The sequence below is a fragment of the Nicotiana tomentosiformis genome, chromosome 3 (genome assembly GCF_000390325.3).
Source record: "Nicotiana tomentosiformis chromosome 3, ASM39032v3, whole genome shotgun sequence".
Classification (NCBI taxonomy): Eukaryota; Viridiplantae; Streptophyta; class Magnoliopsida; order Solanales; family Solanaceae; genus Nicotiana; species Nicotiana tomentosiformis.
In genome coordinates, this window is record NC_090814.1 from 8,213,343 (window position 1) to 8,239,816 (window position 26,474).

The 26,474-nt window shown below is 38.3% G+C and overlaps 2 protein-coding genes, 2 long non-coding RNA genes and 1 other non-coding gene across 6 annotated transcripts; 2 read left to right on the forward strand and 3 right to left on the reverse strand.

Annotated features, from left to right (window-relative positions):
• Window positions 1-141: 141 nt before the first annotated feature.
• Window positions 142-1,057, reverse strand: LOC138907321 (uncharacterized). The gene is made up of 2 exons (XM_070197917.1): window positions 684-1,057; window positions 142-586 (listed from the first exon to the last, which is right to left on the reverse strand). Exons 1-2 carry the CDS (start codon window positions 1,055-1,057, stop codon window positions 142-144), a joined length of 819 nt encoding a protein of 272 aa, XP_070054018.1.
• A 270-nt stretch (window positions 1,058-1,327) lies between these two features.
• Window positions 1,328-1,433, forward strand: LOC117281816 (small nucleolar RNA R71). The gene has a single exon (XR_004512442.1). It is a non-coding gene; the product is annotated as a small nucleolar RNA R71 (small nucleolar RNA).
• A 10,710-nt stretch (window positions 1,434-12,143) lies between these two features.
• On the reverse strand, window positions 12,144-12,902 carry LOC138908707 (uncharacterized). The gene is made up of 3 exons (XR_011415109.1): window positions 12,746-12,902; window positions 12,305-12,669; window positions 12,144-12,186 (listed from the first exon to the last, which is right to left on the reverse strand). It is a non-coding gene; the product is annotated as an uncharacterized lncRNA (long non-coding RNA).
• A 9,490-nt stretch (window positions 12,903-22,392) lies between these two features.
• Window positions 22,393-23,226, forward strand: LOC138908708 (uncharacterized). The gene is made up of 2 exons (XR_011415110.1): window positions 22,393-22,579; window positions 22,717-23,226. It is a non-coding gene; the product is annotated as an uncharacterized lncRNA (long non-coding RNA).
• Window positions 23,227-23,763: 537 nt separating this feature from the next.
• On the reverse strand, window positions 23,764-26,190 carry LOC104117695 (uncharacterized). 2 transcript variants are annotated; one of them, XM_009628769.4, is made up of 3 exons: window positions 25,435-26,190; window positions 24,430-25,347; window positions 23,764-24,353 (listed from the first exon to the last, which is right to left on the reverse strand). In XM_009628769.4, exons 1-2 carry the CDS (start codon window positions 25,450-25,452, stop codon window positions 24,688-24,690), a joined length of 678 nt encoding a protein of 225 aa, XP_009627064.1. In that variant the 5' UTR covers window positions 25,453-26,190; the 3' UTR covers window positions 23,764-24,353; window positions 24,430-24,687. Both variants share the same exon structure in this region, with proteins under 2 accessions (XP_009627064.1, XP_070055487.1).
• Between the last annotated feature and the right edge of the window lie 284 nt (window positions 26,191-26,474).

Below are 26,474 nucleotides of genomic sequence, written 5' to 3' on the forward strand. Positions count from 1 at the left end.
CCCCACTCGAACCAGCACATCTTCAATTATCCCTTTGGGCACTGCTAATGACCGATTCGCTAGTTGTAGAGTTATAGTGGTAGGCCTTAAGTGCTCCCAATTCGAGCTACTTGAAAACAGATAGAGGCATCATATTAATGCTCACTCCCAGGCTCTACTAACCTCGTGTTTTCCTATCGCCAAGGGAATTGTGAAATAACCTGGATCCTTCAACTTAGGTGGGAGCTTACTCTGTACTCTAGTATTGCACTCCTCAGTAAGTACAACTGTTTCAAACTCTGTCAACCTTCTTTTATTGGCCACGATGTCTCTCAAGTACTTGGCATATTTAGGAACTTCTTGCAGCACTTCTATCAAAGGTAGATTCACCCGCACCTGGCTCAAGATATCTAAGAACTTTTTATACTTGGACTCATCTTTCGACTTTTGCAACCTTTGAGGAAAAGGCGGTGGTGGCCTTACCTCTATCTCTTGCCTGTGTTCAACATCTTTCTTTTCAGCTTCTACCTCTGGTTGAGGTACCAATCTTTCAAAAACTTCTTTAGGCACATACTTTTTGTGAGGAAACTCCTCCAATGCTTTCCCACTTCTTAGATTAATTGCTTGTACCTATCTAATGGGACTTTTCTCATTATCACTTGGGAGTGTTCCAGTAGGTCGAGTATTTTTTTTGTGTAGCTAACTGCCTAATCTGCCTTTCTAAATTTCTAATTTCAGTCCTCAACTGCTGGTTATCAATTAACAGCTTTTTCAACATATCATTGGTGCTTTCTTCTACCTGTTGTGGTGGCTTTTGGGGTTGATTGTAGTTCCCTTGGGGTCTGTATTGATTTTGAGTAGCCTGATTTCCACCCCATGAGAAGTTCGGGTGATTCATCCAGTTAGGATTATAAGTGTTCCCATATTGCACATTTTGATTTGTTGGACCTCTATTCTGTTGGCCCACATAATAAATAGATTTTGGATTCACCGAACATTGGTCACTCATGTGACTTTCTCCACAAATTTCACAACATCTAGACATTTGTTGCACATGCTGCGCTTGTTGCATTGTCATCTGATTTACTGGTTGGCTAACTTTGCTCTATCAGCTCTCATGGCTGAGAAATCATCAAGCTCATTAACACATGATGCCTTCTATTTAAGTGCTCTTTGTGGTTCCCCATCTCCTTGCCAATTATTATCGTTAGCCATGAAATTGTTCAGCATGAGCTGGATTTCAGTATACGGTCTAGCCATGCAACTACCTCCACAGGCCGAATCAAGATTCATCTTGGATGCTTCGTCTAACACATCAACAAAAGTATGACCCAGGACTTTATCAGTCTGACAGTGATGTGGGCAAACTTTGAGTAGATTTTATATCTCTCCTAGGCTTGACGTAGAGTCTCACCATATTTTTGTTGAAACCCCAGAATTTGGCTTCTTAGTGACTTTGTTGTCTTTGTGGGAAAGAATTGGATAAGGAATTTCGGTGCTAGATCATCCCATGTTCGAATTGAGTTTTCTGGCTCTTTGTTCAACCACTCCTTTGCTTCCCCCAACAGAGAAAAGGGAAACAAGTTCGGTCTGACATAGTATTTGGCGACGTTCGGATAGTTATATGTATCCGTAATCTCCAAAAAAACATTATATGTGCATCTGTAGATATTCACTTGGCAAACCTACGAATTTCCCTATGGATTGGATCAGTTTCACCATGTACTGTTGCAGCTCGAAGTGCCCAGTTATATCAGGCTTCACGATAGCCTGATTCATGTTCGCAAGACTAGGCCTTACGGCCTCAATCACCGGTCTCTCATCATTCTCTGCCATTTCGATTGGCAGTGGTTTGACTACAACGCCCAACTATGCAGTTCTTGATCTTGCTTCCGCCTCCCTCCTTAACTTGATGTAACGACCCGGTTATTCGTTCTGAGAGTTATAGCCCTGTTTCCCCTATTTCTACTTCTTATTGTGTTGTTCAGTTGTTTTGAATTATATCGAGTTGGTAGGTTTGGATTCGGAGTAGTTTTTGGAGTGAAATGAATACTTAGTCTTTTATTTAGAAAGCCAAGTTAGAAAAAGTCAACCAGAAGTTAACTTATGAGTAAACGAATTCGGATTTGGATTTTTATGATTCGGCTAGCTTCGTTGGGTGATTTTAGACTTAGGAGTGTGTCTGGAATGTAATTTGGAGGTCCGTGGTAAAATTAGGCTTGAATTGGCGAAAGTTAGAAATTTGGCGATTTTGGTCAGTAGTGGAAAATTAGGTATCGTGGTCGGAATGGAATTTCGGAAGTTGAAATAGGTTCATAGTGTCATTTGGGATGTGTGTGCAAAATTTGAGGTTATTCGGACGTGATTTGATAGGTTTCGGCGTCGTTGTGCTCGTTTTTTTTATGTTTCGATGTCGTTTCTTCCAGCATAAATGGTAGCACATTAAGAAAATGAGCTCCGATTTCTGTTTTGATTGAAGTATTAGATCCGTATCATAATTATGGAGCCATAGCAAAATGAATCGTTGAATTGGGGCATCGTATGAGGAATTTATGGTCATTTTACTAAACAATTGGGTTGCCAGATTTGTCAAAATAACTATGAACTTGCCACTAAATTCGTAATTAAAAATCTGCACTATTTGCATATATTGAAACCAACATATCTCATTCATTATAAGGTCAAATTGAGTGATTCAAAAGCCTAACTTGACTAGACTTTCACAAGAAATCCATTAGAGGCATAAAAAGCGAGTTTCAGGATCGTTTGGAATGAGAAACGAGGCAAAATAGCTGGCAGAAAAATATATAAAATGAGGGTTTGTTCATTCGGTCATATTTTGAGTTCGGGAACTCGGATTTGGGCGATTTTGGGGGCGATTTTCACCATCAGAATTGGGGTAAGTGTTCTCTACTCAGTTTTGGCTATATTTCATGAATCCATCTTCGTTTTTGGAATTTGATTGATGATTTCAAAGTCAAATTGAGGGAGTTAGGGCTTGAGTTTTGGAGAGTTTAAGTGAGGATTTGAGGGATCAAACGGAGTCCGATTTTGATGAATTTTATATGATTAGACTCAAGAGAGGACGAGGTTTATTATTCTTCAAGTTTTGACTGATTTCGAAACGTGGGCCCGGGGGTCGGGTTTTGGCCGATTTCAGATTTTTGGCATATTTATGTAGTTTTTATTGTGAAATTCGATTCTTTAGACTATGTTGATAGTAGTATTCTAATTTTTGGTTAGATTCGGTGCTTTTGGAGACCGAGTCCAGAGATGAGAGCATCCCGGAGTAGGATTTTACGCTGTTAAGGTAAGTAACGGTTTTAACTCTGGCTTTGAGGGTATAAACCCGAAGAATTTGATATCGTGTGACTGTTTGGAGGTGATACCCATGCTAGGTGATGGGCGTGTGGGTGTATTCCTCGAGGGATTGAGACTTGGTCCATCCCGTGAGGCCTCATGGGCCATCATCTGTGTTTACGTAGTTACTTGTTGTTGAACTTGTCTGCCTTCATGTTAGGGATTATGCTTAGGCTTTATTCATGCTCACATTAATTATACTCAGTCATAGAAATTATTGTACATGTTTACCTCAGTCTGTATTATTTGCTGATATGCTGTGATACTTGATGTGAGTTGTGTTATCTTATTTGTTGATGATGGTGAGGCTAGTGAGGTACATGATTGAGTGAAGCCGAGGGCCTAGTTGTGAGGATATTAATACCATAGCGCGTGAGTTGTCCGCGTAGCACATGAGTTGACCATGCGGGTCCAGGTATTGATACCATAGCGCATGAGTTGTCCGCATAACACGTGAGTTGACCGTGCGGATCCAGGTGTTGATATGATGGTACGTGAGTTGTCCGTGCTTAGCGCTTGGGCTTTGGAAACCCCTCCTGAGTCTGTACACACTCCCAGTGAGCACACAGTGTTGAGCATTGAGTGCTGAGTGCGAGTGCTGAGTGATGGAGTGACATTGTTGTGAGGTTGCATTTATTTTTGTTGTTGCTGCATTTACCTGTTAATTTTCCTTGTAGTGTTACTGATTTATGAAATTACCTATCTACTCCTGTTTGTACTTAATTGTGAAAATAATAATTGAATTATTCTTCTTAGCTCATTACTACTGCTCAGTTCCTTAGTTATTTTTGTTACTACTGAGGCGGTTGTACTCATACTACACCCTGCACTTTATGAGCAGATCCAGGTGAGTTAGAGGGCGGCGATCGTTGAGTTCAAGCCATTTCTGAGCTTACATCAATTGTCTTATGATGTACTCTCACGTATGAAAGCATGGGGTGTAACATTATTCCCCCCTTTGGAATATTCATCTTCGAATGTTGACTTATGCGCTTATCAGTCTCATAACCTAAAACTCTTACCAATACTTTAATACTGTCTTTGCCATCTATGCAACTGTTTTGCAAATAAATCCGAAGGCCAGGGCATTCCCCCCTTTAGGCCTCTTTCTCACACCACGACTTGTGGTCGAAATTTATCCAATCTCACAACTATTTTTACTTTCTATCATGCAGCTTGTACGACTTTGTCCTTGTATGTGCGACTATGTGACCCTTCTCTTCTTTTTCCTCCAGCCTTTAGCCAATCTCTAGGCCGCACTTTGTGAACATGTATAGAACTATGACAAGCTATCTTTCTAGGCATCTATAGGTGTACTGAAGTCCTTTTCTTGGTACTTTGTCGAACTTACGACTATTTTTATATCTTGTTCCATAGCCTCGTTATCTATGCTTGTGGCTTTACTAAATCTAGGTAGGTTATACTATACCATAACGCTTGCTTCAGTTTATTATTACTGAGATCTACTGCCCAACTTCAGGTTACTCTCTCTCAGCTTATCCTATATATATAAATCTAAGTCCTCTAATGCTTCCTCATCACTGTTCATCATAAGAATGATAGCCTAATATCATCTCATACTTTGTAACTTTTATCGATCCATTTTTTATTCAGCTTAATGTTGATCTATTATTAACCAATGATAACTTGAAACCTCTTACGTAATACATTATCACTAGGGTACAAGTCGCATATGCACATTGCGGTGCAATTGTTGACTAGCTTGGTAGCTGAGTGATGGTGATAAACCGGTTAGTTTGAGAGTTCGTGATTTTATTAATCTAGACCCTCCAATGTTTACCGGATTAGACCCGAAGGAGGACCCGCAGACATTTATTGATCAGGTTCATCGTACATTACGGGTTATGCATGCTAGTGATACGGAGGCAGTAGAGTTGGCTTCTTATCGGTTACGGGCTTTAGTGGTTTGCTAGTATGATAGTTGGGAGAGATCTAGGGGTCCGAACGCTCCTCCAGCTATGTGGAAGGAATTTTTTGAGGCCTTTCTTCATCACTACTTGCCAATTGAGATACGGCGAGCTAGAGCTGATAAGTTCTTGAACCTTCGACAGGGTAATATAAGTGTACGAGAGTATAGTATGCAATTTGATTCTTTAGCAAGGTATGCTCCCCATATGGTGGCCGACATGAGCGATAGGGTGCACCTATTCGGGAACAGGTTGGGACCACACTTGATAAATAATTACATGACAGCCTCCTTGGTAGAGGGCATGGATATTTCCCGTATTCAGGCTTATGCCTAGACCCTAGAGGATCATAAGCGCCAGCAAAGGGCAGAACTTTGGAGACTGCAAGGTAGTTGTTAGCGTCCGTAGGACCTTGTTACTCCTTTTATAATTTCTTCTTTTGAGACTGTATAGACAGTTAGACAGTTATATATCCTAGTTCATAGTTTTAGACGCTCATGACTTAGTGACACCCCGATGTTTTAGGCTCGTTTCCGTATTTTCTATATTATATTTAGAGTTGATTTAGTTTATGAGAAATTCAAATGTTGGTATTGTTTTATTAAATTCTTATAATCAATTTAGTAGTAATATTTTGGGAAATACGCTTGCCTTGTAATACGATAGGCGCCATCACGACCATGGTTAGATTTTGGGTCGTGACAAGTTGGTTTCAAAGCCTAGGTTACATAGGTCTCACGAGTCATGAGCGGGTTTAGTAGAGTCTTGCGGATCGGTACAGAGACGTCTGTACTTATCTTCGAGAGGCTGCAGAACCTTTAGGAAAATTTCACATTCTTGAATTCTTATTGTGCGGTATTGATTCAGCTTGAAGTGTAACTTTTTGAATTCCTTCCATGCATTTGTATGTGCACATGAGCGCTCGGTATCAGTTGTGCATCGACGGCTTGTGATTCCCTGGATGAGGTGCGAGATGTGATTTTTGTGTGTTGATGTTGGGCCGGTCTGGAGGACTTGAGGCCGGGTGTGACTGTAGCTTGAGCACTGAGGTGTTGATTGTGTGAGCACGCGCTTTTGGATTTATATGTTCGGTAGTGTCTCTATTAGTGGAAGTGATGGCTGGATGGCTACGTGATAAGTATGCTGTGTCTACGAGCTGAGTTCATATAATTTGAATGTGACGAGAAGGATTTGCTTGAGGTGTAGAAAGAAACTATTTGGTGCTTGATTTCCATCTTGATTTGATGTATAAGTTATGGGTATGTTGAAGGATCTCTTCATGTTTTTTAGTTGGGGAGTGAAGTAGATTTCATGTCGTGATATGAGTTCAGAATCCAGGTATGTTTTGTTTTCAGACTCGTTCGAGGACGAACGTTTGTTTAAGAGGGGGAGGATGTAACGACCCGATCGTTCGTTCTGAGAGTTAAAGCCCCGTTTCTCCCATTTCTACTTCTTATTGTGTTGTTCAGCTGTGTTGAGTTATATCGAGTTGGTAGGTTTGGGTTCAGAGTTATTTTTGGAGTGAAATGAACACTTAGTCTCTTATTTAGAAAGCCAAGTTAGAAAAAGCCAATCGGAAGTTGACTTATGAGTAAACGAATTCGGATTTGGAATTTATTGATTCGGTTAGCTTCGTTGGGTGATTTTAGACTTAGGAGTGTGTCCGAAATCTAATTGGGAGGTCCGTGGTAGAATTAGGCTTGAATTGGCGAAAGTTAGAAATTTGGCAATTTTGGTCAGCAGTGGAAAATTAGGTATCGGGGTCGGAATGGAATTTTGGAAGTTGGAATAGATTCATAGTGTCATTTGGGACGTGTGTGAAAAATTTGAGGTTATTCGGACGTGGTTTGATAGGTTTTGGCATCGTTGTGCTCGTTATTTTTATGTTTCGACGTCGTTTCTTCCAGCATAAATGGTACCACATTAAGAAAATAAGCTCTGATTTCTATTTTGATTGAAGCATTAGATCCGTATCGTAATTACGGATCCATAAAAAAATGAATCATCGAATTTGGGCATCGTATGAGGAATTTATGGTCATTTTACTAAACAATTGGGTTGCCAGATTTGTCAGAATAATTACGAACTTGCCACTGAATTCGTAATTAAAAATCTGCACTATTTGCAAATATTGAAACCAACATATTTCATTCATTATAAGGTCAAATTGAGTGATTCAAAAGCCTAACTTGACTATAATTTCACAAAATATCTATTGGAGGCATAAAAATCAAGTTTTGGGATCATTTGGCATGAGAAATGAGGCATAATAACTGGCAAAATAATATATAAAACGAGGGTTTGTTCATTCGGTCATATTTTGAGTTCGGGAGCTCGGATTTGGGCAATTTTGGGGGCGATTTTCACCATAAGGATTGGGGTAAGTGTTCTCTACTCCGTTTTGGTTATATTTCATGAATCTATCTTTGTTTTTAGGATTTGATTGATGATTTTAAAGTGAAATTGAGGGAGTTAGGGCTTGAGTTTTGGAGAGTTTAAGTGAGGATTTGAGGGACCAAACGGAGTCCGATTTTGATGAATTTTATATGGTTAGACTCGAGAGAGAACGTGGTTTATTACTCTGCTAGTTTTGACTGATTTTGAGACATGGGCCCGGGGGCCGGGTTTTGGCCGATTTCGGATTTTTGGCATATTTATGAAGTTTTTATTGTGAAATTCGATTCTTTAGACTATGTTGATAGTAGTATTCTGATTTTTGGTTAGATTCGGAGCTTTTGGAGATCGAGTCCAGAGACGAGGGCATCCCGGAGTAGGATTTTACGTTGTTAAGGTAAGTAACGGTTTTAACTCTGGCTTTGAGGGTATAAACCCGGAGAATTTGATATCGTGTGACTGTTTGGAGGTGATACCCACGCTAGGTGAAAGGCGTGTGGGTGTATACCTCGAGGGATTGAGACTTGATCCGTCCCGTGAGGCTTCATGGCCATCATCTGTGTTTACGTAGTTACTTGTTGTTGAACTTGTGTGCCTTCATGTTAGGGATCATGCTTAGGCTTTATTCATGCTCACATTAATTATACTCAGTCATAGAAATTGTTGTACATGTTTACCTCAGTCTGTATTATTTGCTGATATGCTGTGATACTTGATGTGAGCTGTGTTCCCTTATTTGTTGATGATGGTGAAGCTAGTGAGGTACATGATTGAGTGAGGCCGAGGGCCTAGTTGTGAGGATATTAATACCATAGCGCGTGAGTTGTCCGCGTAGCACGTGAGTTGACCATGCGGGTCTAGGTATTGATACCATAGCGCGTGAGTTGTCCGCGTAGCACATGAGTTGACCGTGCGGATCCAGGTATTGATATGATAGTACGTGAGTTGTCCGTGCTTAGCGCTTGGGCTTTTGGAGCCCCTCCGGAGTCTGTACACACCCCCAGTGAGCGCAGAGTGTTGAGCGTCGAGTGCTGAGTCATAGAGTGACATTGCTGTGAGGTTGCATTTACTTTTGTTGTTGCTGTATTTACCTGTTAATTTTCCTTGTAGTCTTACTGATTTATGAAATTACATGTCTACTCATGTTTGTACTTAATTGTGGAAATAATAATTGGATTATTCTCCTTAGCTCATCACTACTGCTCAGTTCCTTAGTTATTTTAGTTACTACTGAGTCGGTTGTATTCATACTACACCCTGCACTTTATGTGCAAATCCAGGTGAGTTAGAGGGTGGCAATCGTTGAGTTCAGGCCGGCTAACTTTGGAGACTGTAAGGTAGCTGTTAGCGTCCGCAGGACCTTGTTACTCTTTTTATCATTTCTTCTTTTGAGACTGTATTGACAGTTAGACAGTTATATATCCTAGTTCATAGTTTTAGACGCTCATGACTTAGTGACACCCCGATATTTGGGGCTCGTTTCTGTATTTTCTATATTATATTTAGAGTTGATTTAGTTTATGAGAAATTCAAATGTTGGTATTGTTTTATTAAATTCTTATAATCGATTTAGTAGTAATATTTTTGGAAATAGGCTTTCCTTGTAACACGATAGGCGCCATCACGACCATGGTTAGATTTTGGGTCGTGACACTTGTGGAGGAGTCTTTTGGGTTCAGGATCGAAAGGCGAAAGATCGTTCAAACTATTACTTCTTCTTAGCATTCAATATGAACACCTGTAGAGTCAGAAACAACAAAAAAAATTAAATCTCAAACAAAAATAAATAAAAACTTATTTCAGACAAGTAGCTATTTTCTAAATCCCCGGCAATGGTGCCAAAATACTTGTTGGATCCAAACACACATGCAAGTATACGTGGTCGACAAGTAATAAAGTGATGAGAAAGTATCGTTCCCATGATGATTTATGATCAACTATTGCCTAACTTAAACTAGTACGAGTTATTTGTTCAAAAGATTTTGAGGAAGATGGTTGTGATTTTTATTAACTAAATTACTACGAAACTAATAAGCAAAGAAGAAGATAAGATCGCAAGTAGAGCAAACAAATACTTAAAAAGAATTCAATGAGATGGAAATATTCCAGGGTTAATGGGATTATTGTCTCTCCTATTGCGTTTTTCCGATTGATTTAATCACATGATTTATCTAATTTCTTGATTAGCAGGGTTTATTTTGCTCGCAAAGTTATTTCGATGCTTCGCTCGCCTATTCAATCCAACCTAAGACTGTATGCCTATAGAATCTGAATTAGCAAAAATACATGTGTATTTCCTGCAAGAATAACCAAGTAAGGCAACTAGAATATGTCTATCCTAATCGCGAATGTATTCTCCGATACTCAGATTCAAGAACTTACTCTATTCAATCTTATATGCGATCTATAGTTTCCACTTTTGAGTTCAACTATAAATTCGTAGATAGTACTCAATTGTTAGCTGCACAATAGAATAATTAAGTGTAAGGTTGAATAAATAAATTAATATGATAAAATCAAGCAATATTATCAACCGTCAAACTACAATAGTCAATAATAACCCATAACCTCAAAATAATGAGGTTCTTAGTCACTCGTGTTCATGACAATACTCAAAATATTATTTTTAAACATAAAAGCTATGAATACTAGATGGAAGATGGAAGAATGATGAATTTCGTGCTCCATTTGTGTTTCTTTGCCTTTGCTTACCTCCAAAATTTACCAACCCTTCACTAATCATGTTTAGGGGGTATTTATAGGTTATGGCCGGAGCCTCCAAGCCCAAATCCAAGTAGAAAACATTTAATACACGGACTAGGAAAAGACCAGGCCTCAGAGCTCGCAAGGCCTGGTGTGCAGCATGCCCTGGAGTGGGCGACGCCCTCTGTGCCGCCCGGTGTACGGCGCCTAGGACCAGGCGTGGTGCTTGGTTCTGAAACTTGTCCGGTTTTTGGCTTTTCGTGCTCTTTTTGTGTATCTTTGATATCCCTGTGTATAACTTTTACGGATTTCCATCCTCCAACGCTCCTACACATAAAAACGACACAATAAAGCTCAAACATCGCACATTTAATAATCAACACATTAAAATGTAATGCACTAAAAGTATAAATTTATAGCCAAACATCAGTGAGCCAAAAACTTATACCAATCTCACAATATTTACTTGTCTATAAACATAGAAGCGAGTTGCTTGTCTATTACAATCATTACAAAAATAAATTGTCTATTACAGTCATCCCAATAACTTGTTACTTTACTTCCCCTTGCCCTTTCTAGTTTGAATCTTTCGAATTTTTTTCTCCTTCACACCTAGTAACTGACTTCAGATCATTGCATGTTTGCCTTTCCAAGTCGTCCTTGTTGGAGAATATGGTAGATTTGTTGGTTGTGAGCTACCAGTGTAATCTCATGTAAAGTTTATCTTCCTTGTCCCAGTATTTTGCTGTTGATTCTTCAGTAAAAGTCTTGTCATAATCTCAGAGACAACCTTAGGGCTCAATACTGGGTCAGGTTCAGTCCCAAAGTCTGAATCAAGTAGTCTTCTTAGAGTGTACTTGGTTCTTTTTAGACTTGGCTGTTGAGAAACATCACTGGTTTGCTAAGTGGGAAGCTGACTGGACTGGGAAACATCACTGGCTTGTTGAGTTGGAAGCTGACTGGACTGAGTAGCATTAGTGAAATGCTGAGTTGCTTGCTGACTGGACTGAGGGGCCTCACTACATTGCTGAGTTGTCTGCTGACTGGACTGACTAGTCTAAGTGTATTGTTGAGTTATCTGCTGACTGGATTAAGTAGTCTGAGTGGACTGTTGAGTTGTTGACTGAGGTATAAACCCAGAATTAGGGATCATAACAAACTCGGTTCATTAGGTTCTTGCACTGGCTGGCGTATCCCTTGTAATTGTATGAAGTGAAATAAACTTGTCAGTGTCTTTAAACAAGTAGAAATAATGAAATAACTACTGTTAGATGTATTTAGCTTCATTGAACATTTTCTTTGATCAGTAACCACAATGCATTTGAAGGCCTTTCTTGGAAGTTGTCCATGTGCCTTGCCTATTAATAACCTCATCTTTTTCTCTTGTCCTTTTGACTTTTGGTCTACCCACCATCTTTACTAAGGGTGGTATATCCATGGCATGGTGTGGCTCCACCTTCCAAAAATTTTTACCTCTCATAGGTTGGAGCTTGTGTTGATACACCAATTAGAATACCTCTTTTGAATACCACTAGTTAATCCCAGTCTTTGGATCAAGCTTCTTGTAATTGAAGGCTCTGATAGCATGAGGATATGGGATGCCAAACAAGTCCCATATCCTACATGTGCACTTATGCTACTTAAGAATAACAGTGTGTCTGTCTGAACATTGTGATTTTTCATATTCCCTCCCTCCATTGAAGTATGAGGTACATTCTTGTGACATCTCTCTATAATCATTATACAGCTCTATTTCATACGGACTGTAGTCATCTTTCTAGCTACTCACTTTATTTATGTGGTCCTTTAACAAAGTCATTACCTTCATATAACAAATAGTCACATTAAAACAGTCACGTTAAAAATAGATTGTTCTTTTTTTTTTTAGAAAAGACTAATGAAACAGTCTAATAAAATAGTCTAAAGACAATTAACTTCACCTTCACTCTGATAGTCTCATGTATCTTCACAATAAGCTGTTGTCTGGCTTCAAGAATCCATGAGTTGAATGACTCTGTGAAGTTATTATCCACCATTGGGTTCTTGTATTGGGTGTCTAAATATGATCTACACCAGCTAGAGAGTGGATACTTCAACAAGTCTTTCATACAATCCTCAGATACTTTACCTAGCTGCCTCAACATCTCCTTAAATTCTTCTTCATATGTGCTCCAGGTAGACCACCAACGTAGTTTTTTCATCTCATTAGTATGCCAGATCTTACACCAATTTGCTTCAATGTGTGCCTTACACAAAATCTATGATGAGCTTCTGTACATACTTTCCTAACATCATTTAACAGTCCCTGCATGTCAAACAATTTTAGATTAATGTGGTTGCTACTGTGAGGAAAAAACCAAGTGAAAAAAAAATTGAAGTACCTTTTGCATATCTGTTATGAAGGTTACTCCATCATCTTCTTTCAAGTCTAAAGAACTCTTCAAGTTCTCCATAAACCAGTGCCAAGTTCTACTATTTTCCTTATCTACCACCACCCACGCTAATGGGTAAAAATATTTAGTAGAATCTTGAGCCACAGCCACCAACAACATGCCTTGATATTTTTCTTTTAAAAAGGTATCATCAAGTCCTACAAAAGGTCTTAAACCTTCTTTGAATACATTCTTGAGGGCCTCAAAGCACACATACATCCTCATGAATCTCCTTATACCTTCTTCCAAAGCATTCTTGGATATCTGGATAACCCTATCAGAACCGGGATTGTTTTCTCTCAATTCTTGGGCGTATGCCTCTAACTTGTTGTACGCATCTAAGTAGCTACCTTCTAGCTTCTCTAACACCATCCTTTCACTCTTTTTAACTTTGACTGACTCACATTTAGCTTAAATATCTCCTCCAGGGCACCCTTCATTTCTTTCATCTTGTACTTGGGATTATTTTGAACCTTTCTCATAAAATAATGAGCTAAGGTAGCAGGAGTAGCTCTTCTATTCTCAAATGCTTCCCCACATTCATGTTCAGCATGTAAAGTCTTTATCTTGGCCCCTTGGTTATTTCCATATTTAGAAATAAGACATTTAAAGGGACAACCAACAATACACTTATATCTAAGTCTTATCCTGTCACTATTCACTACCTCTAAAGCCTTATTATTTGCAACAGAATAAAAACCAATAACCACTTTTGCTTCAGCAAGATTCTTAAATGTTATATTCTTTACCAAAATTTTGTACCTATCAAGTTGGTCTGTTACCTCAAGTTTCCTTTGCTTCTTAAATACCCCCAACACAATATCCTATTTTTATTAGTGCATCGAGTTATATTAGGAACAAAAATAGTATCATCAAGGAGGTCAATAGCAAATAGATTAATAATCCTAAAATTTTCATTAATGAGAGACTGAAGTTTCCTAATTCCTTCATCCCCATCCAATAAATTGTAATGACCCGACTTTTTATTTTAAGAAGTTACACCCCATTCAGCGACTTAAGATCTCGAGCAGCTTTGTAATATGTATTATGACCTGCGTGTGTGGTCGATTTTGATTTTCGGAAGATTCAAAATTAAGTTAAAAGAACAATTCTCATTTTTGAAGCATAAATGGAAAGAGTTGACTGGAGAGTTGACTTTTGAGCAAACAGCTCCGAAATAGAATTTTGATGATGTCAATAACTTCGTATGGTGATTTTGGACTTAGGCGTACGTCTAGATTTGGATTTGGAAGTCTGTAGGACAATTCGACGCATTTTGGCGAAAGTTGGAAAATATAAGATTTTTGGAAAGTTCGACCGAAGGTTGAGTTTTTGATAACGAGGTCGGATTTCAATTTCGGAAATTGGAACAACTCCATTACGTCATTTATGACTTGTGTGCAAAATTTAAAGTCATTCCGGATTGATTTGATATGTTTCGGCACAAAATATATAAGTTGGAAGATTTGAAAATACATAATTCGAATCAATGCGTGATTTATAATTTCAGCATTGTCTGACGTGGTTTGAAGCCTCGAATAAGTTTGTATTGTATTTTGGGATGTGTTGGTATATTTGGTTAAGGTCCCGAGGGTCTCGGATGCGTTTCGGATGGGCTAGGGTTCATTATCTCTTATTTTGGATGGCTATTATGATATCTGGTGTTCCCTTCTATGCGATCGCATAGGTGAAGGCGCGATCGCGAAGGCTATTTGGGGGACTTACCATTTTCCTTCTTTGCATTCACATAGGCTTGTCCGCGATCGCGGAAGTGTGCCTTTTTCTTCTCCGTGTTCTTACCTCACTGCCCGCGTTTGCATAGCCCAACTGTAACAACTGATGATTTCCTCTTCTCCTCTACAATAGTATGCTAGATCACGCGATCGCATAGTGTATTATTGACATACTATATTTTTCTTCATCGTGTTCGCAGAGTAAGGTTCGCGATCGCGAACCTTTGAATTTCACTTCATCGTGTTCGCACTCCCTCCTTCCGCGTTCGTGTAGAGACCTTTTGTGGGCAGTGTCATTTCTTCTACACGATCACATGCATCATTCCGCGATCGCGTAGTACATTTTGAGACAGTAGCCATTTTCTCCTTTGCGATCGCATTAGTTCTTCCGCAATCGCGATGTACAAACACCTGGGCAGAACATAAAAGTACTCTATTTCGAGGGTTAGCCATTTTTATCATTTTTGGAGTTGTAGAGCTCGGTTTTGAGTGATTCTTCGTGGGTTTTTCAAGAAAATTATCTAGGTAAGTGTTCTATCCCAAAAGTGATTATATTTCATAAAGCCATGGTTATATTCATCGTTTATTCGAATTTAAATGGAAGAGATCAAGATTTTTGCAAAATCTTCCAAAAACGAAAATTCAAGATTTGGAGGATGATTTGTTATTGGAATTTGACAAAATTGGTATGGTTGAACTCGTATCAGAATGGGTGTTCGGATTTCATGAAAATTATGTCGGGTTCCTAGAGGCGGGCCCCGCATTGACTTTGGTTTACTTTTTAGAATAAAATTTTAAGTCGACGTTTTATTATTCGGAATTATTTTTGATGAATTTTAATGAAGTTGTACAATTAATTTGGATAGATTTGAGCTGTCCGGAGGTCAATTCAAGCAAGAAGGTAATTTTAGAATATTGGCATAACTTCAAAAAGGTAAGTATCTTACCTAACCTTGAGTGGGGGAATTATCCCTTAGGCATTAAGTCTTATGTGGAACTTGTGTGATTGGAAGTCGTGTACGCGAGGTGACGAGTACGTACTCGGGCTTATATGTGCAAATTTTATTGGTTTAAAGTTATAGACATTTTTATGTATTAAATTGGATAATTGTTGGCGTTTAGTAAATCCTTGAATTATCACGCCTCATTCCTTATTTGTCGAGTTTGTATTTTATATTATAATTTGGTGTTATTGTCACTTGAATTTTATGTGAATTCCGTATGTTTGTTGATTTGATATTTTTGTTGGAATTAAATTCATGATGGAATCCTTATCTGCAAATATTTATTAAATAAGTTTAAATTAAGGAGTTAATATAATTATCAAGAATTTGAATTAATGAAGGCGTTGCCCTATACTGAGTATTTTTCACCTCTGTTGATTGTTTTGGGGTTTTATATATGTTGTGTGGAGCCTTGGGCTATTTGTTGAGAAATATATTGATTCTGCTTCATATTTGGAATTTGGTTGTGGTCAGTGGCAAATTGTGATATGAATTGTTGTATTGTGTTGTGGTTTAAACACTCTCCTTGATGTTATTTATGCTTCCTACCTTGCTTGTTAATGATATACATGTGCTTGGTAAGGAAGAGTGTAAAGCACGAAGGGTGATGTCGTGCCATTTGAGAGTGTAAATCACGTAGGTTGATGCTGTGCCATTTGAGACTGTAAAGCATGAAGGGTGATGCCGTGCCATTGAGAGTGTAAAAGCATGAAGGATGATGCCGTGCCATTTCATTTATAATATCAGGTGAGGATGAGAGTAAAAGCACGAAGGGTGATGTCGTGCCATTATTTTTATATTATCATATATTCATGGCACGAAGGGTGTTTCCGTGCAGGCGAGGACGAGAGACATATATTATATTGTGATATCGTTTTGTTGTGTATACATTCATGCCTTTATCTTGAGATGTTATTGTGCACCTATGTTTTCTATCTGACTTGTAGTCATTGTTGCTTACTGTGTGCCTCCCAATTTATTTCTTTTATTGTTATTGACTTTTCTCCCACCTAGTTGGTATTGTTATATGTATGCACGGTGAGAAAGAGATAAATGCACGAAGGGTGTTGCCGTGCCAATTGATTTGCTCTACTATATATATATATATATATATATATATATATATATATATATATATATGTATATATATATAGGGTGAGAATGAGACAAGTGCACGAATGTATTATCGTGCCATTTGATGTGATATGTTGAATATATTTCTCACACCAAGGAAGTTAAATGATTTGTCACATAGTGACTTTTATTTGAAAGAATTATATTTGCAAGATATATACTTGAAAGAATTATATTCGAAAGATATTTATTTGAAAGAATTATGATGGAAAGATATTTATTTGGAGGAAGTATATTCGAAATATATTTATTGGAAAGGATTATATTCTAGAGACTTTTATTGAAAAACTTATAGATAAACGATGTATATTTTGAAGAACTTGATTAATTGGTTGTTCCTGTGTTTATTATTAGTTTGGGCAATATTTATGGTATTCCTGTTAACTTGTTGTTTAAATCACTAGTTGATTGGTGTTGCTATCACTGCTATTGGTTTTCTATTATTTTTGTATGCTATATTGCACAGGTTATTTGACTAGTGAGTGTCTTGACTGTACCTCGTCACTACTCCACTGAGGTAAGTCTTGATATTTACTGGGTACCGACTGTGGTGTACTCATACTATACTTCTACACATTTTTGTGCAAAGCCAGGTATTGAAGATATTGGATTCGGACAGATATTAGAGTATGATCGCAATGATTCAAGGTAGGATTGCTTGGTCGTCGCAGTCCCTTAGAGTCTTTCTATTTTATTGTATTGTTAATTTCCTATTCAAACAGTATTGTATATTCGACCCTCGAGATAATTCCATGTATTTAGTTAGAGTTCGTGACTCAATATTACCAGTCTTGGGAGGTTGTATTAAATTATATGTTTTTAAAAAATGGCTTGAATTGTGATTATAATCGGCTTACTTAGTCTTAGAGACTATGTGCTATCATGACGCTTGTGGTAGAATTTTAGGTCGTGACAAGTTGGTATCAGAGCTCTAAGTTCATAGGTTCTACGAGTCACGAACGAGTCTAGTAGAGTCTTGCGGATCGGTATGGAGACGTCTGTGCTTATCTTCGAGAGGCTACAGAACTGTTAAGAAATTTCCACTTCTTTCATTCCTGTAGTGTGGAATTTGTTAATTTTTGAATTTGAGACTTTGTATCTCTATTCTCTCACAAATGGCAAGGACACGTGCTATCGGGTCAGCTGAGCAAATACCCGCACATACTACTAGAGCCGCAAGAGGCCGGGGCTAAGGTAGAAGCCGAGGTAGAGGCTGAGGAAGGGCACTTGTCACAGCTAGAGCACCTGTCAGAGTAACAATTGAGGAGCCACCAATAGCTCCGGTTGGGGGACAAGAAGGATTGATCTCCGTTGCACCAAATATTTCACAGATTGGGGGAGGAGCTCAGACTCCTACCGCTCGTACTCCAGAGCAGCAGGTTTACATTGGTCAGGTTCTGGGTGTGGTGCCGGTACAACTTGTTATTCCGGTTCAGCCTGAGTTCAGGCTAGGAAAATCAGAAGAAGAACAAAAGAGACTTGAGAGATTAAAGAGGTATAGTCCACCTACTTTTGGTGGCACAGCTACCGAGAATGCCCAAGGATTTTTAGAAAAGTGCCATCATACTCTCCGTACCATGGGTATTGTAGAAGTGAGCGGAGTTTCCTTTACTACATTTCAGCTGTAAGGAGCAACGTATCAGTGGTGGCAAGTTTATGAAGAAGGTAGACTAGTCGGTGCAATGCCACCAACCTAGGCTCAATTTTCGGAGATGTTTTTGAAAGAGTTTATTCTCTAGACTCTCCAAGATGCGTGGCACCCAGAGTTTGAACGGTTGAGCCAGGGCACCATGACAGTGTCAGAATATGTTATCAGGTTCAGTGAGTTAGCCACCATGCACCTATCTTGGTTCCTACAATTAGAGAGCGGGTCCACGGATTCATTGAAGGGCTCGATTATGATTTTAAAATATGTATGGATCAAGAGTTGCAAACTGACATTCCATTTCAGCAAGTAGTAGAGATTACCAAGATGTTTGAACGTGTTCGAAGTGAGGAGAAAGAGTCTAAGGAGGCCAAAAGGTCTCGGAACTCTAGAGGATTTAATGGATTCTACTCTGCAGCTATGACTCATCATGGTGGAGGCTCGGGCAGTCGGTCAGCCCAGTCCGCAATTCAGAATACTCATAGTGCTTCAATTAATACTTTTAGTGCACCACCGGTAGGAGGTTCTTATAGTGGTTATTCCAGTTATCTGATAGAGATTCAGTATGAGCAGTCGCGCCCACAGAGGGGCTGTTATGAGAGTGGTGATACTATACACATCAAGAGAAATTGTCCAAACTTGGGAGGGGTGGATTTTATCAGAACGCTCAGGCTATGGGCCCCAATGCAGTTACTACCCCACGTGCACAACTAGTTAGGGGTGGAGGACAGGCGAGTAGAGGACGCCTAAGAGGTGGAGGCCCGACCCGTTGATATATTTGCTATGGTGTGGCTGAGGCCACTACACCAGATGGTGTCATTATAGGTATGATTCTGATTTGTTATAAAAAGGGTATTCTTCCTTAATTTGATTTGGTTTTGAATATTGAGGTGAGTCCTCCTATTATGCTCCGCTTATGGGTGAGCTTCGTAATTTTGTGACCCACTTATATGTTTATCCCTGTTGGGAGACTTGACGATGTTAGCCTGTGTCTATCATTTTTATTTTGTATACTAGTGAGGGCTATAAGTCCAAAAGTGACTTTCTATTATTCACTACAGTGGGTTTGCTGTAAATTCAAAATAATTGATCTCAATTTTATAAGTTATATGCCCTATTGGTATGGAGGGTTCATTAGGTGTTATGAAAATAAAAAATTGTTTACGAAATTTTATTGAAAAGAAGAAAGAAAGGAAATTGAAAATTTCAGTTGGCACAATGTGCAAAATACTTGTGATTCGGAGTTGAGGACGAGATCCTCGCATTTTTATATGATGTGAAATATTTAAACTGGGCCACAAGCCGTGGTTTATGAGCTTAAATTCTCTTAAATTGGTGAAAATTTTATGAGCTTAAATTCTCTCTTTGTGAAATTAAATTTGTACTAAAGTATTAATAGGGAGTCATGACTGTTAGGCTTATTTGATAATTCTTTGATGTGTTTCTGTGCATATTTAACCATATTCGTGCTGTAAATATTAAATTTTATCCTATAAGGTGAGTGCTCAGGTGGCGTTAAATGCGACTTGTTAATTCGGATAAATAATTATGAGGTCTTCATGCCTCGCATGTTGCTGTCAGTGTTGTGAAAATTTTAAAACAAGATTTTGGTTAATATAAGATTAATTGAGGATACTGAAATTAATTATGAACAATTATTATGACCAGAGATGTGATTATGGGCATATGTATAATGTGTGTGTAGGCCCGAAATTGCTACCGCCGGTTGAGACTAACGCAGTGTGCTAATATGGAAAATCGAGCCTTTTGAAATTAATTGGAGTGTAAGGAATTGGCTTTAATGTTTATAAAAGAGGGAAAAAAGGAATAATCTTAGTTGAGATAGTGTGGTCGGACCCGTGTTAAATTGCGGGAACGTAGAATCACATGCGAGTATGTGTGTAAGAATACACTCAGTAATTTAATGTCCTCAGAAAGATTCTTGGCACGTTCGAGGACGAACGTATGTTTAAGAGGTGAAGAATGTAACGACCCGACTTGTCGTTTTAAGAAGTTACGCCCTGTTCAATGACTTAAGGTCTCGAGCAGCTTCGTAATATGTATTATGACCCGCGTATGTAGTCGAGCTTGGTTTTTGAAAGATTCGGAATTAAGTTAAAAGAACAATTCTTATTTTTGAAGCTTAAATGGAAAGAGTTGACTGGAGAGTTGACTTTTGAGAAAACGGCTCCGGAATAGAATTTTGATGATGTCAATAGCTTCGTATGGTGATTTCGGACTTAAGCGTACGTCCGGATTTGGATTTGGAAGTCCCTAGGACAATTCGACGCATTTTGGCGAAAGTTGGAAAATATAAGATTTTTGGAAAGTTCGGCCAAAGGTTGAATTTTTGATAACGAGGTCGGATTTTGATTCCGAAAATTGGAACAACTCCATTACGTCATTTATGACTTGTGTCCAAAATTTAAAGTCATTCCGGAGTAATTTGATACATTTTGGCGCAAAATAAATAAGTTGGAAGATTTGAAAACTCATAATTTGACTCAATGCGTGATTCATAATTTCAGCGTTGTTTGACATGGTTTGAAGCCTCGACTAAGTTCGTATTGTATTTTGGGATGTGTTGGTATATTTGGTTAAGGTCTCGAGGGTCTCGGGTATGTTTCGGATGGGCTACGGATCATTTTCTCTTGTTTTGGATGGCGGTTCTGATATCTGGTGTTCCATTCTATGTGACCACGTAGGTGAAGGTGCGATCGCGAAGGCTGTTTGGGGGACTTACCATTTTCCTTCTTTGCGTTCGCATAGGCCTGTCCGCGATAGCAGAAGTGTGCCTTTTTCTTCTCCGCGTTCGCACCTCACTGCCCACGTTCGCATAGCCCAACTGTAACAACTGATGATTTCCTCTTCTCCTCTGCGATCGCATGCTATCTCACGCGATTGTGTAGTGTATTGTTGACGTACCATATTTTTATTCATCGCGTTTGCAGAGTAAGGTTCGTGATCGCGAACCTTTGAATTTTGCTTCATCGCGTCGCACTCCCCCCTTCCGCGTTCGCGTAGAGCCCTTTTGTGGGCAATGTCATTTCTTCTACGCGATCGCGTAGTACATTTTGAGGCAGTAGCCATTTTCTCCTTCGTGATCGCATTAGTTCTTCCGTGATAGCGATGTACAAACATCTGGGTAGAACATAAAAGTACTCTATTTCGAGGGTTAGCCATTTGTATCATTTTTGAAGTTGTAGAGCTCGGTTTTGAGCGATTCTTCGTGGGTTTTTCAAGAAAATCATCTAGGTAAGTGTTTTATACCCAAAAGTGATTATATTTCATAAATCCATGGTTATATTCATAGTTTAATTCGAATTTAAATGGAAGAAATTAAATTTTTTGCAAAATCTTCCAAAAATAAAAATTCAAGATTTGGAGGACGATTTGTTATTGGAATTTGACAAAATTGGTATGGTTGAACTCGTATCGGAATGGGTGTTCAGATTTCATGAAAATTATGTCGGGTTCCGAGAGGCGAGACCCGCGTTGACTTTGGTTGACTTTTTAGAATAAAATTTTAAGTCGACGTTTTATTATCCAGAATTGTTTCCGATGAATTTTAATGAAGTTGTACAATTAATTTGGATAGATTTGAGATGTCCGGAGGTCAATTCAAGCAAGAAGGCGATTTTGGAATATCGGCATAACTTCAAAAAGGTAAGTATCTTGCCTAACCTTGAGTGGAGGAATTACCCCTTAGGCATTGAGTCTTATGTGGAAATTGTGTGATTGGAAGTCGCGTACGCGAGGTGACAAGTACGTACTCGGGCTTATATGTGCAAATTTTATTGGTTTAAAGTTTTAAACATTTTTATATATTAAATTCGGAAAAGGTCCAATAATATCCTTAAACTATTGGATATAGCTCAATTTTGTCCTCTGGTAGTAAACTGGGACATTAAAATCCTCCACGTTAGCAAACTGGGCCAATAATGCCTTCAACCTTACGGCTAAACACATAAGCCTTCTCATTGGCATTAATTAGCTGACATGGCATCCACATAAGCGGATCTCTCTTCTTATTTTCCCTCTTCTTATACCGATAGTCACCCATTACAAATCCCTAATTGTTATCGTTCCCCAAATTTAAAAATCTCCATTTTCCCTTCAAAATTTTTGCTAAATGTCTGATTTATCTGTGAATGCGCATGAAATTCAATATGCAAGAAGGTGTCATAGCAGATTGATTGCACTATATTTGATAGCTTGGTCAGACACCAATGCTGGGAGAAGGTTCTAAAAATGTCCAAGATCCAAGGTTAGTTTTGAATTTATTTCGTTTTTAGTCAATTTATCTGATTCATCTTCTTTTGTAGAGTTAGGTCGTTCTTGATTTTTACTGTTTATATACCAAAAATGACTAATATTTTCATTGAAAATTCTGATATGATGTAGGTTAGTTCTTGCGGGTTTTTTGAATGGATTGACGAAGAGCTCCCTCGTCGAGCGGTGATGGTGATCAAAGATTTAAAAACTAAATTTGATGGTGCTAAGGTTGAGAGGAACAATTTGAGGAATAAAGTTTACCTCATGGAACAAGCTACGATAGTTCAAAGGGGCCCTATGAAGATGAAAGTTGAGGAATTGGAGGATGCTATTAAAGTCGAAAGAGACAACTCTAAGAACTTGTTTGATGAAATGGAAGATGTTATCATGGTTGAAAGGCATAATTTGAAGATGAAACTTGACGAAATGGAGCAATTTCAACTTGTGGAAGCTGAAAAAACTAGTAATTTAGAGGTCAAAGTGAAGAAGATGAGAACTATTATTTTTGTTTCATGGGCTTTGTTATTTGCTTTGGTTGTCGTAGGGATGATGAAGTGAATATATGTTGTCTTAATATGTTGTTGTAGTATTTTGGTTTAGTTATAGGGATGATGAAGTGAATGTATGTTGGTTTAGTAAGTTGTAGTATGTTGGTTTAGTAAGTTGTAATATGTTGGTTTAATCATTCCTCCTGTTTCATCTTCTTTGTGCATGTTCTTGTGTTACGTATGACCGTGATATAAAAGCACATGTTTATTTATTGGCAAGCGGCAGAGCTTATAATGGTGATTATTGGCATATTTATTTATGAAAAGTTATTTCAGTTGTTGGGCTTACATTATGACTGCTTTTTAAGTCCTTCCTCCTTTTTAACTTGATTGACATTTGGTTTGCTTTGTGGAGTTGGAACTGCACATATGATATTTCAACTGTACCTTCATGGACTAATTCATGTGAAGTTCAACTTATCACAGCAGTTCAACTAAACTGCCCAGCAAACTAAACTTTTGTGCGAACTAAACTGCTGACAAACTAAACTGTTGTGCAAACACCACTGCATATTAAACTGCTGGCAAACTAAACTGATGGCTAACTAAACTGCAACCAGAACTGCTTTAATATTAGTTTTATAGTAAAACCAAAACACCAAAACAAAACATACAATGTTATATGTCATTTTACTATCATAGAGTTTGCAGTAAAACCAAAACATGTTTACTGCTGCTATAATGCTGCTACTAAAACCAAAACATGTTTACTGCTATCATAGAGTTTGCGAGAACTAACACCAAAACACATTAAACAAGTCTTGCCAGATTTGCAACTACATACAATAACCAAGATTCCTAGATTTGTGAGTTCCCATTGAGTTTCCTGCTCTTCAACTTCCTAACTTTCTTTTGTCTTGCCACTTTCAATTGATTTCCAGTCGTTGCTTCTTTACCTTTCCAAGTGAGCTTAGTAGGTGAGTAAGGAAGATCAGTGGGGTAACTGACACCAGTATGATCTCTTCTGAAAGAGATCACTCTTGTCCCAATTGACGTCAATTATTTCTGCCTCATCAGCAGTCTTGTTTGATCTTCAGAAATAATCTTAGATATTAAAGCAGGGTCACTTTCATGCTCACTACCATCACCAAAGGGTTCTATTTGGTGTCTTGGTATTCTAGGTGTAGGCATGAACACAAATTCACTTTCATGTTCACCTTCTTGTGTTGGTTGAGGGGCTGAACAACTAACATCCTCAACATTTTCTTCAGCACCAACCTATAATTAAAAAGAAAAACTTTCTATTAAATAACTGAAATTATATAAGAAGAAAGATAAGTTAAGAAGAAAGTACCTTGCATGTCCTTGAATTGTGGTCCAGTTCACCACAAATGATGCATGTCATTCTAGTTCCCCTTCTTGATGCAACCCAATCTCCTTGTCTCTTGTTAGCCTCATCGTGCTCCCTATTTCTTTTGACTTTTGGCCTTCCAACAGTTTTGGCAAGTGGAGGAGATTCCATAACATGTTCTGGTAATACTTTCCAGAACTTTTCACCTCTAACAGGTATCAACTTGGCCCTATATGTCATCAGTTAAGCTTCCTTGCTGTACTACCAACTAATTTCAGTCATTGGATCCTCTCTCTTGTATTTTAGTGTCGTGATGGAATAGGGGCATGTGATGCCAGTCAACTGCCAGGATCTACAAGTGCATTTCTTCTCCACTAGCTTCACTATATGTCTATCATCACCCTCAGAAACCTCATAGCCAGTTTCACCATTGAAATGAACAGTACATAAGTTGGCTACCTTCAAATAAGCAGCATACAACTTCATGCAGTTAGGACTGAACTCACCTCCCCATGTTCTAGCTTCTTCTTCCGTCTCTCTCAACCTGTTCATGACCTTGATTCTAATATCCTCGAGCATCTTCAGGATAGGCTTGCCTTTTGCTTCTAAGATCCAAGAGTTGAAGGACTCTGTAAAAATATTGTCCACCATCTGATTTTTGCACAATGTATCAAAGTATGACCTACACCAATTCTGTGGTGGATACCTAAGCAACTCCTTGGTAGCATCAACAAATAATTCGCCAAGATTCTTTAGTTTATCTTTAAAGTCCTCCTCATAAGTGCTCCAAGCAGACCACCATAGGTATTTCTTCATCTCTCCTGAAATTTTGATCCCCTTACTCCAGTTGACTTCAATATATCTCACACAAAACCTGTGATTTGAGAGAGGGAGGACAGTTTTTACTGCTTCCAACAGACCCTGCACATGTAAATTTAAACAGAATTAACTATATAATAATTTTAAAAATAAATGGAATATTCAGTTAAACAAAATCATAAGTTGTACCTTTTGCATATTAGACATAAAGGTAATACTGGTTCCATCTTTCAGATTCAGTGAGTATTTTAGCAGTTCCAGAAATCATGTCCATGTCAAGGTGTTTTCCTTGTCAACTACAGCCCAGGCCAAGGGGTATAAATGATTCATACAATCTTGTGCAACAGCCACCAATAGTTGCCCCTTGCAATGATTAAGAAAGTCCCATCTAGTCCAATGAATGGTCTCAGCCCTTGTTTGAACCCCACCTTCATTGCATTGAAGCATATGTACATTCTAAGAAATCTTCTTTTACCTTCAGCCATGGCATCTTTTGATAAATTGATAACCACATTACTACCAGGATTGCTCTTCCTAATCTCATTTGCATATGCTTCTAATCTGTTATAGTCATCTAAAAAGCTTCCTTGCAATTGCTGAAGTGCTATCCTCTTAGCCCTTTTCAATGTGGAGTTATGTACATTCAATGAAAATTGATTTTTTAAATCTAGTTTCATATCCTTTATCTTATACTTGGGGTTATTCTGCACCTTACTCTTGAAATATTGAGCTAAAGTTTTTGTTTTGGCTCTAGGATTCTCAAATGCATCTTCACAGTTGTGCTTTGTCTTCAATGTTTTTATCTTAAAGCCAGGACCCTTCTTATCTTCAGAGATGAGGTATACAAAAGGGCAGCCTACTACACATCTATACCTTACTCTTATTTTATCACTTTTTCTAAGCTTCAGAGGTTTGGAATTTGCAATAGCATAGAAGTTCATGATTTTTCTGGCCTAATCCAAGTCCTTAAATGTCATAGACTTATCAAGCTCTTTGTAGTGAGTAGCTTATCATTAACTTCTTTACCCTTTTGCATCCTAAGTAACTCTAATTCTTCAAAATCATATTTATTAGCATCTGAACCATAATCTGAACTTTTATCACTATCAGATTCACAATCAATACCTAATTCACACTGATATTGATCTGAAATTGGCTCTTCGTGGTCCCCCATATTGAAATATCTATAATATAGACATGGAAGAAAACATAGAGGGACCAGATGAATA

Bases quoted from the DNA above. Each gene is read 5' to 3' on its own strand.
- LOC138907321 (XM_070197917.1), bottom strand. From the start codon at position 1,057: ATGACAATGCAACAAGCGCAGCATGTGCAACAAATGTCTAGATGTTGT. The intron at 587-683 runs GTTAGCTACACA...TAATCTAAGAAG, and splicing joins TTAGAAAGGCAGATTAGGCA to TGGGAAAGCATTGGAGGAGT.